Raw genomic sequence first — 19178 nt, 5'->3', positions numbered from 1 at the left:
ATCCTGCAGACTGAGCTCTGGCAGGGGAATGAGAGAAAATGTCAACTGTGGCACACAAAGTCACAAATGTAAAAAAAAAGGCAAACAACATTAAAAATTCTCAACAAAAGTTTTTGTTGTTTTTCTGCACACACACACGTCATTGCTGACTAATGACTATGTATGGACGACATGTCTCCACTTCCAATGTACAAAAATAGGAAATATCTCGAAATTGGGTGCTTAAGCTTATTAGAAATTTGAGCATTTGAACATGTGATAGAACTATGTTATATGACAGAAACCATCTTTTGGACAAAAATATGTATTGTTTACTTACTACCGCTATTTAGTATGGGAAATGTTCCATCAACTAACATGGAGGAGTGCGGCTTTATGGCCTATGTTGCAGCCAGTAACTGTAGTGGAAATTCTTTGAGTTTCCCAGTAAGAAAGAAATGTGTCAACAATCACATTGTCTTTGCAAGTTTTATTCCTCAGTTGGAACTACAGAGCATACGTTTCCAGCTGGAAAAGACAGAGTCTGCACCCAGAAGTTGGTAACAGAGTCTGACCCCAAGTAGCGTCCACAGCTGCATCTTAAAAGGCAAACAGGAAAGCAAATCAACAAGTGTGAGAATACCAGAGGTGTCAGGAGACAGGAAAATAGGGGAGAGAGAACAAGAAAATAAGAGCAAAGGTCTAAATGATAAATCGGGGCCAATCAAGACATTTTGCCCTCTGTTTTGGGAGCTGTCATGTCTCCCTTTTTGCCTTAGTTGCTGTGAACTTGAGCATCATTACAGATAGAAATGTGCAACTAAACTCAACAAATGCAGCTAAACCTTGTGAGTTACAACAACAAATGCACTTGGATAGAGTAAACGTTCATCAGCGGAGTTTGGTGCCCAACAAGTAACTTTCACAATACCATACATACTGAGACAAACTGAATTTAGAAGGAGAATTCATGAAGTAGAGACTTGTTGCTACACCAGAGCTGATAGAACTAGACAAAGTAAAATTGTTGACTGCTATGTCAAGTGCCATGTCATGTATGTTCAATGATTTAGTATGGACCTCAAAGGATGTTATATAAAATGTGACTTTGTGAACTGTGTGTGTGTAAGCTGACCTCCACAGCATGGGCGTACTGCTCAAGCTTGTCGTCAATCTTGGACATCAGGATGAGAGGCTGTGTCTTCTTAAAGCTGTTGCTGATCAAAACAAAACAACCAATAAGGCAACCAGTTAAACCAGGGATGCAAATCTGGGATCAGATAAAGGCATGATCTTCTTTAAATGTTGATTTTCTTACCCTCAAGAACCACCATTTCGTCCTTAAATACCACCTTAGTCAATTTGAAGTGATAAACCCCTCCCCACACCATGCCATTACATCACAGTTTGTGTCATCTTGTTTCAGTGATGTGCAACAAAAACCCAAGACTATTGTGTTTTAATGGGTTATCATTCCATTAAATGGAACTATTCTTGAAGCTTTGTGCATCATGTCAGAAAAAATTATCCTTAATTTAGCCTGATATATTTGGTATCTTTGAAAACTTTCAGATCTCAAGAATTTTCAACAATTCTTTGTAACTCATAAAGTGGCAAAATGTAGGTTTTTAACTTTTCATTACGAAGTACATGCACTTTGCACAACGTACAGTAATAAAACACTGACGTAATCTGTGTTGAGACTAGTTCCCTATGAGCCTAGCTTTCACTATGCAATTCTGTCAGCTGCTGGGCATGAACATTTACAGAGGATTTCGGTGAAGTGAGCCCAGTGTCTGATCATGCATGCAGTATGTTGTCATGATCACCCTGAACGACAGGCACACGCGGAAGACTGACAGAGATGGGGAAAACTTCATGGTGTCATTTACAGACAATTGGCCGACCCATGCAGTGGATTTTTACCACTCCAACTATGAAAAGAGCAACGGGACATGACCAATGTTCAGTTAGGATAATTTCTACTATATCAGTGAGTGAAAACCTCCCTACCTATTAATACAATATACTTTCCTCTACCTTTGTCATAGCACAAAAGTTTTTTCTTGTTTTCTTCAGTCGCCAGACATGAGCCAGGCTGATAGTGGTAGCCATGTTGCTAAAGCTACTGCTAGCAGCCAGAAGCAAACATCTATGATTTATTGTCCATTGGAAAATTTAAACAAAGAATACATTTATTGGTGTCAGCTTTCTTAAATGAGCAATGGGAAAAAAATATTGTCTGTCATGATCAAGGAGTTAAAGGTTCCAGTTTTTGAGATAGCGGCAGCCCCAACATTAACACACCCAAATACAAAGAGAGGGGGAAACTCTCAACTACAACCTTAAAAAGATTAGTTTACATTAGTTTACTTCAATATATATTTAGATATTTTTTTTATTTTTTATAATTAGCAGCTTAGAGTCTGTAAGATGAGGCAACCCACCGCATTGATGGCTCGAAACTAACGATGAAGATGAGGTACGGGGAGAAGCCAGGCTGCCGAGGAGACAGGCAGACAGTGCTCCAGAAACACACTGACAAAGCTCGTAGTCGGAGGCAGAAGGCAGAGGTGTTTACCGTGGTAGAGACGAGGCAGGGAAGTCGGGGTGAAGCAGGGTCGAAGCCGGGAAATCATCAATCAGCTGTTGCTCCTTCCCCCTCCGAGGATGGTTTCTCTTCGTTCGGGGGTTTCAGGAGAAGGAGCCGGGGGAGCCCCCCACCGGGGATTTATAGGGGCAGCCAAGGTCCGAGTGGGTTAGTCAGGGTGCTGCTGATGAAAATCCCTGATGAGGCGGGAGTCCAGGATGTGTCGAGCCGGAACCCAGGATCTCTCTTTTGGCCCATACCCCTCCCAGTTGACAAGGTACTGGAGGCCCCTTCCTCGACATCGGGATCGGATGAGGCGACGGGCGGAGTAGGTGAGACCCCCGTCAATGCACCGCGGAGGCGGTGGAGGTAGGGCAGCAGGGACCAGTGGGCTCTCTTTGACCTTAGAGACGTGGAACGTTGGATGAACCCGCATGGATGGGGAGCATGAGTCTCACCGCCACAGGATTGATGACCTTCTCGATGGTGAAAGGGCCGATGAACCTTGGTGCCAATTTCTTGGATTCCACCCGTAGAGGAAGGTCTCGGGTTGACAGCCACACCTTCTGCCCAACCTGGTATGTGGGCGCCTGAGAACGACAACGGTTGGCAGAGGTGGCATAACGTTCAAGAGAAATCCGTGCTTGGGTCCAGGTGCGGTGACAACGGCAGATGAAGGTCCGGACAGCCGGGAAGGAAACCTCTTTTTCCGAGGCCGGGAAGAGTGGAGGTTGGTACCCATGTGCACATTGAAATGGAGAAAGACCCGTGGTCAGCTGGTCAGAGTATTGTGAGCATGTTCGACCCACAATAGCTGTTGGGACCAGGATGATGGATTCTGTGAGACCATGCAGCAAAGCGCCGTCTCCATCTCCTGGTTCTTACGTTCCGTCTGGCCATTGGACTGGGGGTGGAACCTTGGCTCCAAGTTGTCCGCAGAACTCCTTCGAGAAAACAGAGGCAAACTGGGGTCCTCAATCTGATACCACGTCGACAGGGAGACCATGAAGCCGGAAGACGTGGAGGAGAACCTTGCTGAGGGGAGTTTAGGCAGGGGCACAAAATGTGCCACCTTGCTGAACCGGTCTACCACAGTGAGGATGGTCGTGTTGCCGTCCGATGGGGGTAGACCTGTGACGAAATCTAGTGATATGTGGGACCAAGGGCAATGTGGCACTGGGAGAGTCTGTAGGAAGCCAGCTGGAGCCTGGCGAGATGACTTGTGCTGGTTACAGACTGGGCAGGCTTTTACAAACTCCTTTGTGTCCTCCTCTGACACAAGGAAGGAGGAAGTCACGGGTTCTTTGGACCCCCGAGTGACAGGTGAGCTTGGAGGTGTAGGCCCTCGGGAGAACATCAGACCTCAGGGTTTGGGGAACGAATAGACGGTTAGGGGGGCAAGCACTGGGTCCAGGTTGACCCTTGGTGGCAGACCTCACCCTTTCCTCAACCTCCCAGATCAAGGTGGCAATCCTGCAGGAGCACGGGAGGATGGAATCAGACCCATTGACAGCATTCTCCTACCCTTGGAACTGGTGAGACAGATCATCAGGCTTGACGTTGTGGGAACCAGGACGGTAGGAAAGGAAGAAATGGAAGCAGGTGAAAAACAGAGACCAACGTGCCTGGCAAGAATTCAGTCTCTTGGCGGTTGTGATAAACTCAAGGTTCTTGTGGTCAGTCCATACCAAAAAGGGTTGTTTAGTCCCCTCTACCCATGTCGCCACTCCTCCAAGGCCAACTTGATGGCCAGCAGCTCCCTGTTCCCAATGTCATAATTTCTCTCTGCAGGTGACAGGCGTCGAGAGAAAAAGGCACAGGGGTGAAGTTTGTCATCCGTGGCCAAACGGTGAGATAAGACCTCCCCCACTCCCACATCGGAGGCATCCACTTCCACCACAAACTGACGATCTGGATCCAGTACCTGGAGGATGGGAGCAGAGGTGAACTGGGACTTGAGGGTCAGAAAGGCCTTTTCTGCAGCCTGAGTTCAGATGAAGGGGACCTTGGAGGAGGTGAGAGCTGTGAGAGGGGCGGCAATGGAGCTGTAGTTGCGAATGAAACGGCGGTAGAAATTGGCGAACCCCAGGAACCGTTGCAATTGCTTGCGGGAGTCCGGAACTGACCAGGAGGTTTCCCCCGACACTTTGGCTGGATCCATCCGTATACTGCCCTGGCCCACAATGTACCCCAGGAAAGGGACAGAAGTGGCGTGGAATTCACATGTCTCTGCCTTCACGAAGAGGGAGTTCTCTAGGAGACACTGCAAGACGGTTTGGACGTGGTGGACATGCTCGTCATAGGATTTAAAGAAGATCAGAATGACAAGCACATGACGATTTAGCATGTCTCTCAGCACGTCATTTACCAAGGCTTGGAACACAGCAGGGGCATTGTAGTGGTCTAATGAGTGACAGTCCCCAGAAGATGACCGTCCAGGGCGTTGACTGCTATCGGGTGAGATAGAGGAACCCGACCAATCCCCAGCTGGTGGGCGAGCCCTTCATCCATGATGCTGGCGTCATCTCCAGAGTCTATGAAGGTGGAAAGGGAATGGGAACCCTCTTGGAGGAGAAGCTTGATGTGAAACAGGGGTCTTTGGTTTGGGAAAGGTTGCATGGAGGTATGGCTCACCAGTACTGGTGAGCCCTGGCTTTTGCTGGACAATGAGAGACAAAATAGCCGGCCTGGCCACAGTTCAGGCAGAGGTTAGCCTGTCGACGATGCTCCCACTCCTCCGGTGTAAGGCTGGTTACCTAGTTGCATGGGTTCAGGACCCCCTGGCTGTAGTCCTACAGGGGTGGTGGAGCTGGTGGCAGGGGAGAATCTCTGTTGACGGCCATGAGGTTGATGACCCGAAGAGACCTGCTTCTTCTCCTCTCTCCGAGCCCGAACCCGAAGATCCACTCGGATGGCCAGCCCAATCAACTCATCCAATGTCAATGGGAGATCATGAGAGACTAGCTCATCCTTGATGTAGTCAGCCAGACCATGATGAAAAGTGTCACAGAGGGCCGAAGAGTTCCAGTCACTCCGGCGGGCCTTGGTGCGAAATTCAATGGAGAAGTCGACCACTGACTGGTTCCCCTGGTGCATGCTCTTGAGACCTCATGCTGCATCTGGGTGGTTAACGCTGCAAGAGTCTGTGCTTGGTTATAAGCTGCTGCTTCGTGTCGCTGGAGGACATTCTTAATCCTCTCTAAGTGACTTGATGGTGACGAGGTGTCTGCTGGGTCCATGACTGGCCAGATTGTACTGTAACGGGGTGGGGGGAGGGGGTACACCACAGGGAGAGTTGGTAATGTGTTTTATTGCAGCAGACCAGCAGGTTGGCAGAGAAAACAGTCTAACTGCAGCTTGTAGCATATACCAGGCGGAAGAGCAGACACCCAGGAGCAGTCCAGATGGCCGGGGTGCAACACAGCTTAGATGAGGCAACCCACAGCATTCATGGCTGGAAACTCACGACGAAGAGCAGGTACGGGGAGAAGCCAGGTCGCCGAGGAGACAGGCAGACAGTGCTCCAGAAACACACTTGACAAAGCTAGTAGTCGGGGGCCGAAGGGCAGAGGTGTTTACCGTAGCAGAGACGAGGCAGGGAAGTCGAGGTGAAGCAGGGTCGAAGCCGGGAAATCAGTCCAAACGCTGGAAAGTCTGTCATCGATGCAAAGACCAATCTGGCAATGAGTCTGTGAACTGGAGAGGCTCATATACTTGGTCTGATTGTGGATGAGATGCAGCTGAGAGACCAGGTGAGGGGAATGAACTAATGAGGTGGGTGTGGCTGGCTGGCAGATAGGAGCAGAGGTGGGGTGAGTGGAAATTTACTGGAGCCAGTATGTAGGTGAGCAGACTGTGACAGTTTCAGGTGTGTTTTCCTCAGTTTATTTCTGCCTCCTTAGTTTGAAATGTTAACGCTTTAATCAAAACCCGAAAAGTACAAGCACAAGTGGACTCCAGGTGTCAAAATTGATTCAAATCTGGGTTAACTGGTGAATAAATGAAGGTTTGTCTGAAATTGTTTTGTCTTATTCTCATTCTCGTGCTGCTGGATGAGGTCATTTCTCCACATTGGGGAGAAATCTCATTCATCATCTGAATCATTTGCTTCAACAGATGTGCAGTTAAAATGTCATCAGAGACACTGTTGATCTCACAAAATATTGAAATCATTTTTTAGCTTGTTGTAAGGTGTAACTCAACTCAGTCGGTAGCGAGTTTTACCTACAGCAATAAAGAGGTGAGGTGAGATTGTTCATGCATCTGTCGTCGGAACTCTAGTAAATGTTTGGGTCAGTCGCTTTTTGTGAGTCAGACAATGACACCATACTCTGATAAACTAATAGAAAGAAAAAAAACAGAAACAAAAAAAAATACATCACAGCAATTCACAATTCTTTTATACTCGCGCTTCAGGGGCGTCTGACAGTGCAGTCTTCGCCTAAACAAAAGGTGTTGCTGCTGACAAAACACAATCTACACTGCTGGAATCACCACAAGTAGAAGAAAGAGGAGTCACGCACCATGGTAGCGGCGACAGAGCTGGTTTTGGGATCGGTAGATGAGGAAGAAATAGTGGTTTTAAACTTGCTTTCAGAAAAACAATGTAAAGGAAGGAGTTTTTCTTTTCGCCCTTTGGACGAATGAATGAAAAAGTGGTGGGGACTAAATTGTCCATTTCAAAAAGTGGTGGGGATACCTGTGGCAGTCATTTACTATTCAATAGAATCATTAGACTAAACAATAGGGCCAATAAATATAGATGTAAATATAACATTTAAAGCCATGAACAGAATTTCTGATGAAATTGCAACTGTGGGCCTTTTATCTCCTTCTTCACTTTGTAACTTCACTGGTGTTAAAGGAGAGATCTCAACAGGGCCATGATTTGTTGGGGACGAATTCAGTGTCCTAATGAAAACCTCCCCTCAATTCCCCCCAAACGACACTGTTTGGCTCTAGCTTATCATATTAAAAGGAAAACACGCATCTCTCCTGAGCACTCATTGCAAAACATTATCACCTGTCTCTGGACAATGCCATCCCCAAGAACATTTAGAGCCTGGTACCAAGGACAGGTTAAATTAGAAATCATCATGGGCGTCACTTTGTTTTGAAAAGTGGTGGGGACACTTTTTCTCAGATAAAGGAAAAAAAGTATTTCCCCCACATCCTGCACACAAAACACTAGTAACATAGGCCTACTATTTGTTAGCAATACCAGTAGACACTGGATTTACAATGTCAGGCTACAGCCTAATCATAACCTTCAAGACAATATCAACACCCAGTCCTAGCCTAGCCATTTTGGTGCCTTAGGCAAGATTATGACTGGGTACCCCCCCTTTTTTGACAATTAGTGCAGTGCCTGTGCCCTGCTGCTGCACAGAGTGCTGTTCACCCCGCCCTGCTGCTGCAAAGTTAGAGCAATGTATGCTTTTCTATTTTCATTTTCAAAGTTTACTAATATTAAATGTGTCAAAATTGCACCACTTGGGTCCCCAGAAATACACCTACAAAGTGTGAAAGGACAAACTATTCCTGAGATTGTACATGTTCTCTTTTTCAAATAAACCTGTGTTCTCATTTATTACATTTCTTTGTGCACGCTATTTTTCGGAACATTTTTAATACATTGTACCCTTAAAAAGTGGTGTCCCCAGTCTAAATGATACCTGTGGCAGTCATTTACTATTCAATAGAATTGTTACGCTAAACAATAGGGCCAATAAACGTAGATGTAAATATAACATTTAAAGCCATGAACAGAATTTGTGATGAAATTACAACTGTGGGCCTTTTATCTCCTGATTCACTTTGAAACTACACTGGTGTTAAAGGAGAGATCTCAACAGGGCCATGAAAAATTATTCTCTGTTTTTATCATCTGTCAAAATCTGCGTCCCATTCTGATCATATGTGCATGTAAACAGACGGTACTGTCCAAGTTTTTCCTCCAGCCCGTCCATATTGCCAGTGTGCCAGACGCGCCGCGGGTGCCAAGTTGCAAAACATGACGTGTACGACCTCACAACACGGGCAGTAATGTCAAAATGAAGTCACCGCTGCCATGCTGACGAACCGATGCATCAAGCATATATCAAGCTTTAGACACAACCACCACACCACATGAATCATCAAGTCACCTACATTTGGTAGAGGTGAACAATTTTGAGACACTCAAGTGTTTTCTGCAGGAATGAGGAAAAATGGCCAGTCAGATACATCATAGGTGGACTAATGAGGCGACTGTCCCTTGAAGTAATACAGGAAAGAAAAGTGTGCTCTCTCTTTCAACAAGTTTCACATCACGATTCAATTTAACTGTCACTTACTGTAACATAATGGAGGGAAATGGAAATCAATTCAAATTTTCTTGTAGAGATTATCTAGATTTTTATATCCATTTGGATGAAACCTGAATAGTTTTGAGTTCACAACTTGTTTCTGATACCAACAATTATGCAGGTTTAACAGAAAAAGTGCTCATATCCCCATGAAGCCTGTTTTGTGCAGGTTATTGCTCAGATGCACTCACACTGCTGGAGTCAAAGGTTCTAACCTCTGGCATCACGCCCCCTCTGAACAACGGCCATGTCATTTTTAAATAAAAGCATCCACACCGAGGCTTCACTCCTGCGGAGAGCTACTCCAAGCTGTTAAGCTGCTGCAGACTGCCTGGAGCCGCCATACCTCACCAACCAGCAGAGAAAATACAGCTGTCAGCATCTGGATGGAATTAAGCAGAGCCATAAATCACGGCCGAAGAGGGTAATGCACTGAGAGAGGTCACTTCTGACCCTCTTCATCAGTTTGTATCTTTGGACTGTGGAGGGTTAACCAACACACCCACTGCGGCAAGAAGAATTTGAGTGGGAGAAACAGTTAGCTGCTAGCAGAAGTTCAAAGCTCAGTGCTGCTCTGCCCAAAACCTTTGCTTTTAAATTTCATTTTCTCTGCTGGAAGCAGCTTTGAACTCCTGGTTGGGACAACAATTTAGTACAAATGTTTATTTCTAATTCTAGCGGACATCACAATGTTTCCAAAGATACCAAACATGTCTGCCTGAAACTTTGGGGAGATGTTTCTAACATGATTCACAAATCATCAGTTTGATAGAACAGTTAGAGAATGGTCACTGTTTGATGTAAAGCTAATCAGGATATTTACCTTTTCTTCAGCAAGTGGTTCAGAGACTCCTTTCTCTCTGTGATCTGAAAAAGCAGAAGAAGAAAGTGAAGTTGACGGTAATTTATCTGATGAACATGGGACAAGTTCCTCAACGCTGCTGCCTTGGTTCTGAAGTGAGTCAACAGCAGCTCGGCCCTGCGTTTGGGCAGACGCCCACAGCTTTGTCTGAGACAGTCTTCATTAAACCGTAGCAGTCGTCAGAGCAGCTACATCGCTCGCTCTTCAGGGACGAGCTAAGGATGAAAGGAATGTCCTTTTTTAGTCCACATGTCCCTGAGGAAGAGGCTGATCTGTATGTCTTAAACAAAATAACTTCCCCATGCTTGTTGTGAGGTTTAATATTTTGTAAAAGTTCTTTTTTCAGCCTTTATTGATAGGAGTGAGAGCACAAAGTCTAGTTTGAAAGGGGAGAGAGAAAGGTTGATGAAACGCAGCAAAGGGCTGCAGGCTGAAATCAAACCTGTGCTGCTGCAGAGAGCTCGGTCCTCATTGGGTTTGATATTTTGTTTTGTTCAAAGTTTTTTTGTTGACATCAAAAAATTGAACAATATGCATTAAAGCATTGATACATTTAGACAATGGGTTTACCCCTCCCCGTGCCTCCCTATTCAGCTCCAGCAGAGCCCCTCCCTTTAAAATGTTTACTGTACCACATAAAAGTTTTAAAAAATATATATAAAAAACCCAGTTACCCATACATATAAATAAGTTAATAGTTATCACAAAAATCATGGGTGAAACAGAGGATAACCAATCAAAGACAGCAGAGAGAAAGAAAAAATGGAAAAGAAACTGAACAATAATAATAAATTAGATGAAAGAAAAATAAACAACAATAATTAGGTATCTAAATAACTATATAAGATGTAATACAGGGTCTGTGTTAAACAGTTGCTATATCAGTAGCCTCCATTTTTCTTACATACATTAAAAAAGGTTGCCATGTAATGTGAAATTTCTGAGCACCCTCTTGTGGTGTAACAAATTTTCTCTAGTGTTAGATGATGTACGATGTCATTTATCCAAAGCCCAAAGATTGGGGGAAATTTAGCGTTCCACTTCAACAGTATGAGTCGTCTGGCTAGGAGAGAAGCAAAGGCTATCTAACTTTTTTGCCTGACGACTAAGATTTATATCTTGTGAGATTACTACAAATATTGCAATATAAGTTCTATAGGTACTTCTAAAACATCTGAAAAGGATTTGAATATTGATTGCCAAAAGGTAGTTAGTTTTGGGAAGGACCAGAATATATGTTCAAGGGTGGCTGGTGCTTGCCTGTGGTGTGAATTGAGTTTTAATCTGAAAAAATGAGAGCCGGCGGGATTACATTTAAACACTAACGGCTCAAAAGATATGAACGTTTTGTCAATGAACAGATTTCTTAAAGTGCCAATCCCTCTTTTAGCCCACACATCAAAAGCTCCGTCACACACCGGAGGGCCACATGCACATTTCACATGCATGAAAACTCACCGAAATTTGCAAATTTGCTAGGAAGGTGTGCCATTCGTTGTGGAATTAGTCTTGTGCATGTGCATGGCAAAATGGCTCGATAGTGCCCCCTAACACATTTATATCAGCTTTACGTTTGATGTAGATGAACGGAATTTGGTATGCACGTCTATCTTGTCAAGACCTACAAAAAAGTCAGCGGCTGCCATTACCTCAGACCAAAAGGATGTCGGCACTTTTGATTTTTTGGCGCGTTTTCTGACATTTTCACACATCATACTTTAACAAACTCCTCCTGAAAAACTGAATGGGACAACATGCTTTAGTTATTATTCTTCTATTATTCTTCATTTTTGAGGCTGTTCCCATATGGGAAAACTCATGAAATTTGGCATACCCGTCAGATATTGCTCACGCTACTCAGCGACCGAAGCTTGGCCCAAAGTGAGACCCAGGAGCTTAATAGCGTTCCCATAGGTAATTTTTGTGTTTTAGGTGGCATATAGCATCTGTAATGAATCAAAGGTGCATGGTCCGATCTGTGTGAAACTTCTCAGGCATGGTAAGAGTCCTGCCCTCCATACGGCTACATGATAATATTGACCCTAGGTCATAGCGCCACTACTGATTACATAACGTTACAAATTGTACTTTTACATGCTCCGCCTTGCAGGTTCACTTGATCCACCTCAAACTTACTCAGAACAGTTATACCAATTGTATAATGTCATATAGAAAATTCTGTGACGTTTCATGTAACGCTCTCCGCGTGGCGTGGCGGCGAATACGAGCTAATGGCTAACAAAATTCACAATGCCATAACTCCACCATATGTGGTCATATCGTTACCAAATTTCTGAGGAATTATAACCGTCCCGCTCACAACACATTTCCATGTCAATATCGACCATAGGTCATGGCGCCACCTACTGGCAACAGGATGTTCGAAATTTTAATTTTACCTCCTCTGCCTTTCAGGTTCACCTGATCCACTTCAAATTTGTCAGCTTAGTTGTGAGACATGGCTGATATTATACTGTGAAAGTTTTGACCATGTGTCAAATGCTGTTGCCATGGTGATGAATGTTCGCCATCAAATACGAATACGTGTTTGAAGGACTTGCTGAAGGATGCTTTGTGTCTCATGAAACTTGGCAGACATGTTAAGAGTGGCAAGTCATTACATCTGAAATGGCTCTTTGGGCTTATTGTGTCAAAAGGGCTCCATAGCGCCCCCTAAAACATTTCAAAGTCAAGGCCCACCTTTAAATTTGAAATAGATTAATGAAATTTGGTCAGCACGTGTATCTCATGACAACCTACAATAAAACCATTAGCTCCCCCCAACCGGAAGTCGGCCATTTTGATTTTAATTTGGCAGAAATGGCAGATTGAAGGTGGTTAATCGGATCCACCTCAAACTTGGGCAACATGTAGAAAAGACCTTTATGATCAAACCGTACTCATGGTTTGAGTCTATGTCGAAAGGTGTGGCTGTGGCGAAGCGTGATTTGTCACGAAACAGAAAGTTTTTTTTTACGGGGTCGAATTTAACGGATTCACAGACTGCATAGCAGCAGTTGATGTGAACAAGTTCGTTTTTCATTGCTTGAACTTTTTTCAAAAGTCTACACACTCATCCCATGGCTAAATGACCCGCCAACGTGTTCAACAGCAGAAAAAACTCCCTAAATCATCTTTTTTCAACTTGAAATATGATGACTTTTCCTTGAATGACCCAACATTAGAAAGGGAAATATTGCCTGTATTCATATTTCCATGTAAGGTGTTCACCACCAGGGTACAAATATTGTCTAAGACAAAATTAGTTTATGAGGTGCTACTGATTGTTCTTAGACAGAACAAAAACTTTCTTGCATGGGTACAGCATCACCTTTCCCCGACCCCATACATAAGTCAAGTTCAAACAAATGCAGACACAAAATAAACATTTCTTGAAACCATTGTTTTCTAATTCCCTCTACATTCAGAGGCTATAAATAGGCTGCAGATGACAGTGACCCTGAGTTCTTTCTGTGCTGAAGCCATGAGGGCACGTTTCAGTTTGAACAGGCCCTAGATCTAATTTTTTCAGATGTCCTGCAAGACAACTTTGATTTAGAAGAGGAAGAGGTATCAGAAGAAGAAGATGGGGAGGAATACAACCCTGAGCATGATCCATCATCTTCAGATGTAGAGGAAATACCCCAAGCTGGAAGACAGACTTTTTTTGTCAAAGAACAGCAGAATAATATGGTCCACATCACTATATGACAACAAAGGCAGGATGGTAGGAAAAAAAAATTACATAAAGATGACCCCAGGGCCCACAAGATATGCTGTTTACCATTCCCTGGACATTGCCTCAACTTTCTACCTGTTCATCAGACCAGCCAAATATTGTTTTCCACCTATGCATTACCCTTAAGAAATAATAATATTTATAATAAATCTCCACTTTAGTAAAGAAAACAATTATGATAGCTGTGTTGTAGCAAATACAAGTGGTGCCCACTGAATAAATGCAGTCTTTCTCCACTGTGAAAAGGGGAAAACTCAGATAATCACACAGTTTGTGATGAATGAATAGTTGTTACTTCTTTCAAAATATATTTAGGATTTTAAATTCAATTAAGCTGCTTTGATTTAGGGGTTTAGTGAAGGCGGGTCAAGGACAAGAGGGGTATACTGAATGTGAAGACAACACAACACAGCACTACCAAAATGCATCTGGGCCAAAGAAATAATCTCACGTCCAAAACTCACTCTACTCACCACAACACTTTGTATGTCTCAAAATAAGCTTGTTCCACCAGAACACTGACAACAATTCTCACTCAGAAAGCAAACACTTTCAGTCACAACACACTGACTTAGGAAAAACACTAACAACATGGAGCATCACCTAAATGATGAACATTTACCTTATAAGTTTGAACGATTTTTCACATAAACCAGTATTTTATGATACAATAAGAAAAACACATTTTACATGTCCTTGCATATTGTAATTTACTTGAGCAAAATAAAAGGTTGAAAAAAAAGGATCAAATTCCAGGGCTGCATAATGATTACAAAAAACCCCAACATTACAGTTTTTTCAATTGCTAAATGACAGTGGGCACAACTGGAGCCACATGTGCAAAACTCTAACTACAGTCTGCATTACCAACAGTCACCGGAGCTGAACAGTTCACATCACCTGCAAAAGTCATTCCAAACAAACACAACTCTTCACACACGTCTCAAAACAGGCTCAGTGCAGCGAAACACTTTGAACAACCTTCATGGAGACAACACGCACTGTCACATAAAACACAACATAAAAACACTACCAATCAAACACCAATACAGAAATTAAAAACTTTTCATCTTTACAGTTTGAATAATTTGAGTGACTTCACACAAATCACTATTTTCTTTAAGAAAAGAGTGAAATCATTTCACATGAAAATTATTTCATAACATAACATGGTTGATAAGTGTAGCCCTTATTTCATCAGAAATTACAGCTCTTTGTCTTTTTCTAGGCATTCCTCCATGCATCCGCACTCTCCCTGCCACTCTTCTCCTTCTACCAACCTGTCTTCCTTGGTCAATTTCCAAAAAAAGTCTTTCTAAAGGTTTCCCTATATATATACAGTACCAGTCAAAAGTTTTGACTGGTACTGTATAAAGATTTACTATACTATACTGGTTCTGTGTTGTGTTCAATAACAAGTCTAAAACAAGACACCTTAGACTTTCAGCTGAAATGCAATCAGCAGTGTTTGAAATGCACCAGACTGAAATCAATTCTGTTTTGAATGTGTGGTTAACAGTTTTGACAGCAGTGTGTTAGTATTTGAACAAAGTGCTGTAAATCCACATTGTTGTGCAGGTTGTGGTTGAAGCCAATTGTGTAGACTTTAACTGTGTTCAAGCAATGTTAAATGAACTAGAGTTGGTTCCACATGAACTGCTGCTGTGCAGACTGTGGTTAGAGTTTTGCACATGTGGCTCCAGTTGTGCCCACTGTCATTTAGCAATCAAAAAAAACTGTAACACAATGTATAGTATAATCTCTTATAATGTACTGTGAGGGTTCTAGTCTTCGCTCTCTATTCTCCTCCACTCATACTCCCTCTCTCTGACACTCTTCTTCCAACCTTTCTTCCACGACCATGTTTCCAAACAAAATCCTTCTCAAGCCATCCCCTGTTCTCTGTTTGGTCATGAGACTAAAAACAAATTGGTAGCCTTTCAACTGAATTTGTAATCAGCTATGTTTGTAATTATTCTGCAAGATTTTCTATATATTTCTATTATTAGAATGCTAAATGCATGAAATTTCCCATCATTCTGTTTTGAATGTGTTTTTAAGAGAAACATGTGCTGCAACTATATAGTGTTTTGCAGTCGGTGGAGTGTGAATGTGATGAGAGTTCATAGATTTTGTAGAATGTGGTCATTGAATGCATTTTTTGTGAAAGCAATGGAAAATGATCCACAGTGTGGTCCACATAACTTCTGTTTCACTGACTGTGTGAAGAGTTTTGACAATGTGACTTCAGTTTGGACCAATGCATGTTAGCAATCGAAAAAAAACTGTAATGAATTGTGAATCTTTCTGAGTAGCTTTTCATTGGTAGAAACACACACAGAGTCCGTCAACAAATCAAATCCAAGCACCGTTTTACACACAAATTCACTTTTTGTTTCATTGTGTCTCATATGGAAAACCATGTTGTAAAGTTCTTTCCTAAACTCGAACAGTTGTGTTTGTAAAAGTTCAGTTCAGGGAAGAAAAAGAAAAACCAAGGTGCAGATGTGAACAACACACATGCAGTGCCATGCACACAGACATTTCCATTAACAACACTGATACAACATCCAACTACAGAACCCCTGAAGTCCTAGAAATTCCTTTAGTCGCGAATCTTCTATGCACCAGATAAACAAATGCACTTCAGGGGCTTTCCACAAGATAACAACTTGTGCCCACAACAGGAACAGCAGGAACATGACACTGTTGTGTTGGTGGATACTGTTCACAAATCAAACTCACACCGAAGACATTGCAACTATCAGTGAGTTCTCTGATTACACAACATGCTTGGTGAGGACACATTGGCTTGTCAAACAGACACATACTCAGGCACACACACACACACACACACGCACGCAGACACATGCGACTTACAAGCTGAGGCTGAACCCATTGGCTGTGGAGATAACACAGGTATTTGTCATTGGGTTTGTGAACATAATCTAAGTGATATTTGTTCACGTAAGTTAATGGATCAGCAAGCTGAAGGACAGTTCAACCTAAAAAAAACAATCAATAAACCTTTCTTCTCCACAGTAGCTACTGCTAGCCACCCATCCACACAGAGTCCATGTGAAGCAATGAGCTGTTGCTCATCCACAGCATCCGACTCTCCTGGATTTAGCAATGCCAGCTCCATGTAAACCTCATTACTGAATTCATGTTTACTCCTTCCCCAGCCTCTTAGTGTCACACTGCGAATGGCCACTTCCATTGTGTCATTCATCATCTTTGCTGTCACATTTTGGTCACTGATTCTCCCAGAGTAGCTTGAAATTAGGGCTCAAAGAGAACATGTGTGAACCACAACAGTATTAGTGTAATATACTTTCTTGTTCCCACAGTCTTGTCCTGTCAATATATGTAAGTACCAGAAGCTTTTGGGAGGGGATTCTAGAATTGCAGATAAACGTCACTGTTAACATGAATAAATCATTTGCATGTTCAACACTTTTTTGCTAGCAACCACTTATATAAATGTAACTGCACATTGTTTTGCCGTACCCAGAGTCAACCAGAACATAGTGATGCCCACAGTGTGGAAATATGACTGGGAAATATCTTGGGGAATTGTCTGCAGGTATTTTTTTTTACCTTGTATGTGGGAGCTTGGGGACTGAAGGGACTGAACATCTCGTCCCCGTCCACGCTGGACGTGCTCAGGCTCTTCATCCTCTCCGCTGTGTCCACCCTCCTCCTCTCGTTGTCTTCCTTCATCCATCTCCTCCCCCCCTGGAGCCAGTCACGAGCACTGTTCAGCTCCATATTTCTACATAAGACTGTCTGGCTCTTTAGCTGCGAATGTTTAACTTTGTGTTAACTTGTCATTAAACCAAAACTGTGAGCTAAAAGAGGCTAAAAAGCAACTTATTTCAAATAAAAACACCCCTTTGACCCACTGTTAATATAAAAGTATCGGTTGCCTGGTCTTTGTAGCTAAGCTGCCTTACTTTGGATTTTCAACAGACCACTGTGGGTCATGAATTGTACTTTCTCCAGTTTAGCAGCCAGTACATCTTTTAAAAGACAAACTGGAGATTGGGTTATGTATTTCAGATTTGAAACAAGGAATTTGAATGAGGCACAGTCACCTCCTCTTTGGCCAGCCGTTGCTGTTCCTCCTCCTCCCTCTGGTGCTCATATTCCTCCCTGACCCGGTGTCTGTCCTCCCTCCTACTCTTCAGCTGCTCCAGCTTCTGGCTCTCCTTGACCTGGAAGCCTCGTCGGATCTTCTCCAGACACTGCTCCGTCTCCAGGATGGCCTCCGCCTCCTCTGGCTCCATGGCTCTAATGCGCAGACACCAGGGAGGTTTTACATATGAGGCTCTGGACTGTCCAAAACACTGTCCTTGTGTCCTAAAGTTTTTTAAAGTACCTCTGATCTTCCAGATAGCTGAAACTGAGTGCTCCTGCTCTGTCCATATATAAATGCATATCTGCTCCTATACTGGCTGGTAAATGTTACCATTTTAACAAAGGATATTATCTATTAAAGATAAAGATAAATACATTAAACACAGTACATACCTGGTTGATCTCTTTGTCTTACTGTTGATGTGTGACGCCACCTCCTCGTTGGTTGCATCCCCATTGGAGTTGCTATGTTTCGGTTGTTGGTGAAGGAAAACTTTTGATGTGTATGATACTTTAACTTCTTTTCTTTTCCCCACCTGCACATGAAAGGTTTAAGTAAACAGATCTCCTTTAACATATAACAATATAGATGACTACCATGTATGTTTTATCAGTGAAAGCCCTCACGAACCATTGATAACAGCAGTAAGAGTATTTAAAGGGGGATGTCATCTTTAGCTTTTTGAATGTTCACAGAACTGTGGACATCAAACCGGAGACCTGGACTCACTTTAGACTTGTGAACAGTGAGGACTTGCGACTTGACGTGTTGTAAGACTTCACCTACTTGTAACCTGACTGCTACAAACCACAGCTAGATATGAAGGCTAAGACAACTTGGTCAAAGCTTCATGAGGAAAATGTAGATGAAATGTACTGAATGTAAAGTAATTTGCTTACAAACACGTGCATTTACTTGTTTTTTCTCTGAAAGACTTGAATGTGCCAAATTCTGACACAAATTCTCGATACTCAGCGTGTCTCAAATGGCTCAAGACTTGACTCTGGGAACTAAACTTGGGCTTGTCTCTAATAATTGAGATTTCACCAGGACCAGATCTTGCATCTAATGACACATTGTGTTATCATATTGCCTAACTTTTGACTGTACTGTACCTGCTTGAGACAACCTTAAATGTGGCTTGGTGTGGTCTGAATTAATTTAGGAATTTGGCTTATTAGTATTGTGACTTGTCTTATATGAAATGTGTTACTTGAAACTTCACAAGGACCTGCCTCAACTGAATTGAGACTTGTACCTGAATGATTAAAGACTCAACTAGGAGAGGTTATAAATTACTTGAAACAAGACTTTGTCTCATCTCATACATTTTCAAACCTAAAGATCTTCAGGGATGATGTGAGACTTGTGCTGAATGAATCAAGACTTAAGACCTGTGTCGTCTGAAAGAATTAAGAACTTGACTTACAAAGACTGACTCTTTGACTGAAAACTTCACCTGGACTTTCTAACTTTCTCTACTTACTTAAAACATTTCATATGAATTTTACATAGGAAAA

General features: G+C 42.8%; 1 protein-coding gene across 6 annotated transcripts in view; it reads right to left on the bottom strand.

Moving 5' to 3' along the window:
* The window catches only part of lsp1a (lymphocyte specific protein 1 a), a 58073-nt gene that overhangs the window by 17153 nt on the left and 21742 nt on the right, over positions 1-19178 (bottom strand). For 2 of the 6 annotated variants that reach the window (XM_035642342.2, XM_047333198.1), the window contains exons 4-8: positions 18051-18193; positions 17615-17810; positions 17118-17318; positions 9740-9783; positions 1115-1196 (exon numbers count right to left, since the gene is read on the bottom strand). In XM_035642342.2, the coding sequence (XP_035498235.1) occupies positions 1115-1196; positions 9740-9783; positions 17118-17318; positions 17615-17810; positions 18051-18193 (666 nt within the window). Of the gene's footprint in view, positions 1-1114; positions 1197-2566; positions 9299-9739; positions 9784-16397; positions 16420-17117; positions 17319-17614; positions 17811-18050; positions 18194-19178 lie in introns of those variants that run through there. The other 4 variants (XR_004794818.2, XM_047333200.1, XM_035642343.2 and 1 more) reach the window with 4 other exon arrangements.

This window comes from Scophthalmus maximus, chromosome 7, assembly GCF_022379125.1.
Source record: "Scophthalmus maximus strain ysfricsl-2021 chromosome 7, ASM2237912v1, whole genome shotgun sequence".
Taxonomy (NCBI): Eukaryota; Metazoa; Chordata; class Actinopteri; order Pleuronectiformes; family Scophthalmidae; genus Scophthalmus; species Scophthalmus maximus.
The sequence above is the reverse complement of the archived record's forward strand: the minus strand, read 5'-3'. Positions and strand labels throughout refer to the sequence as shown.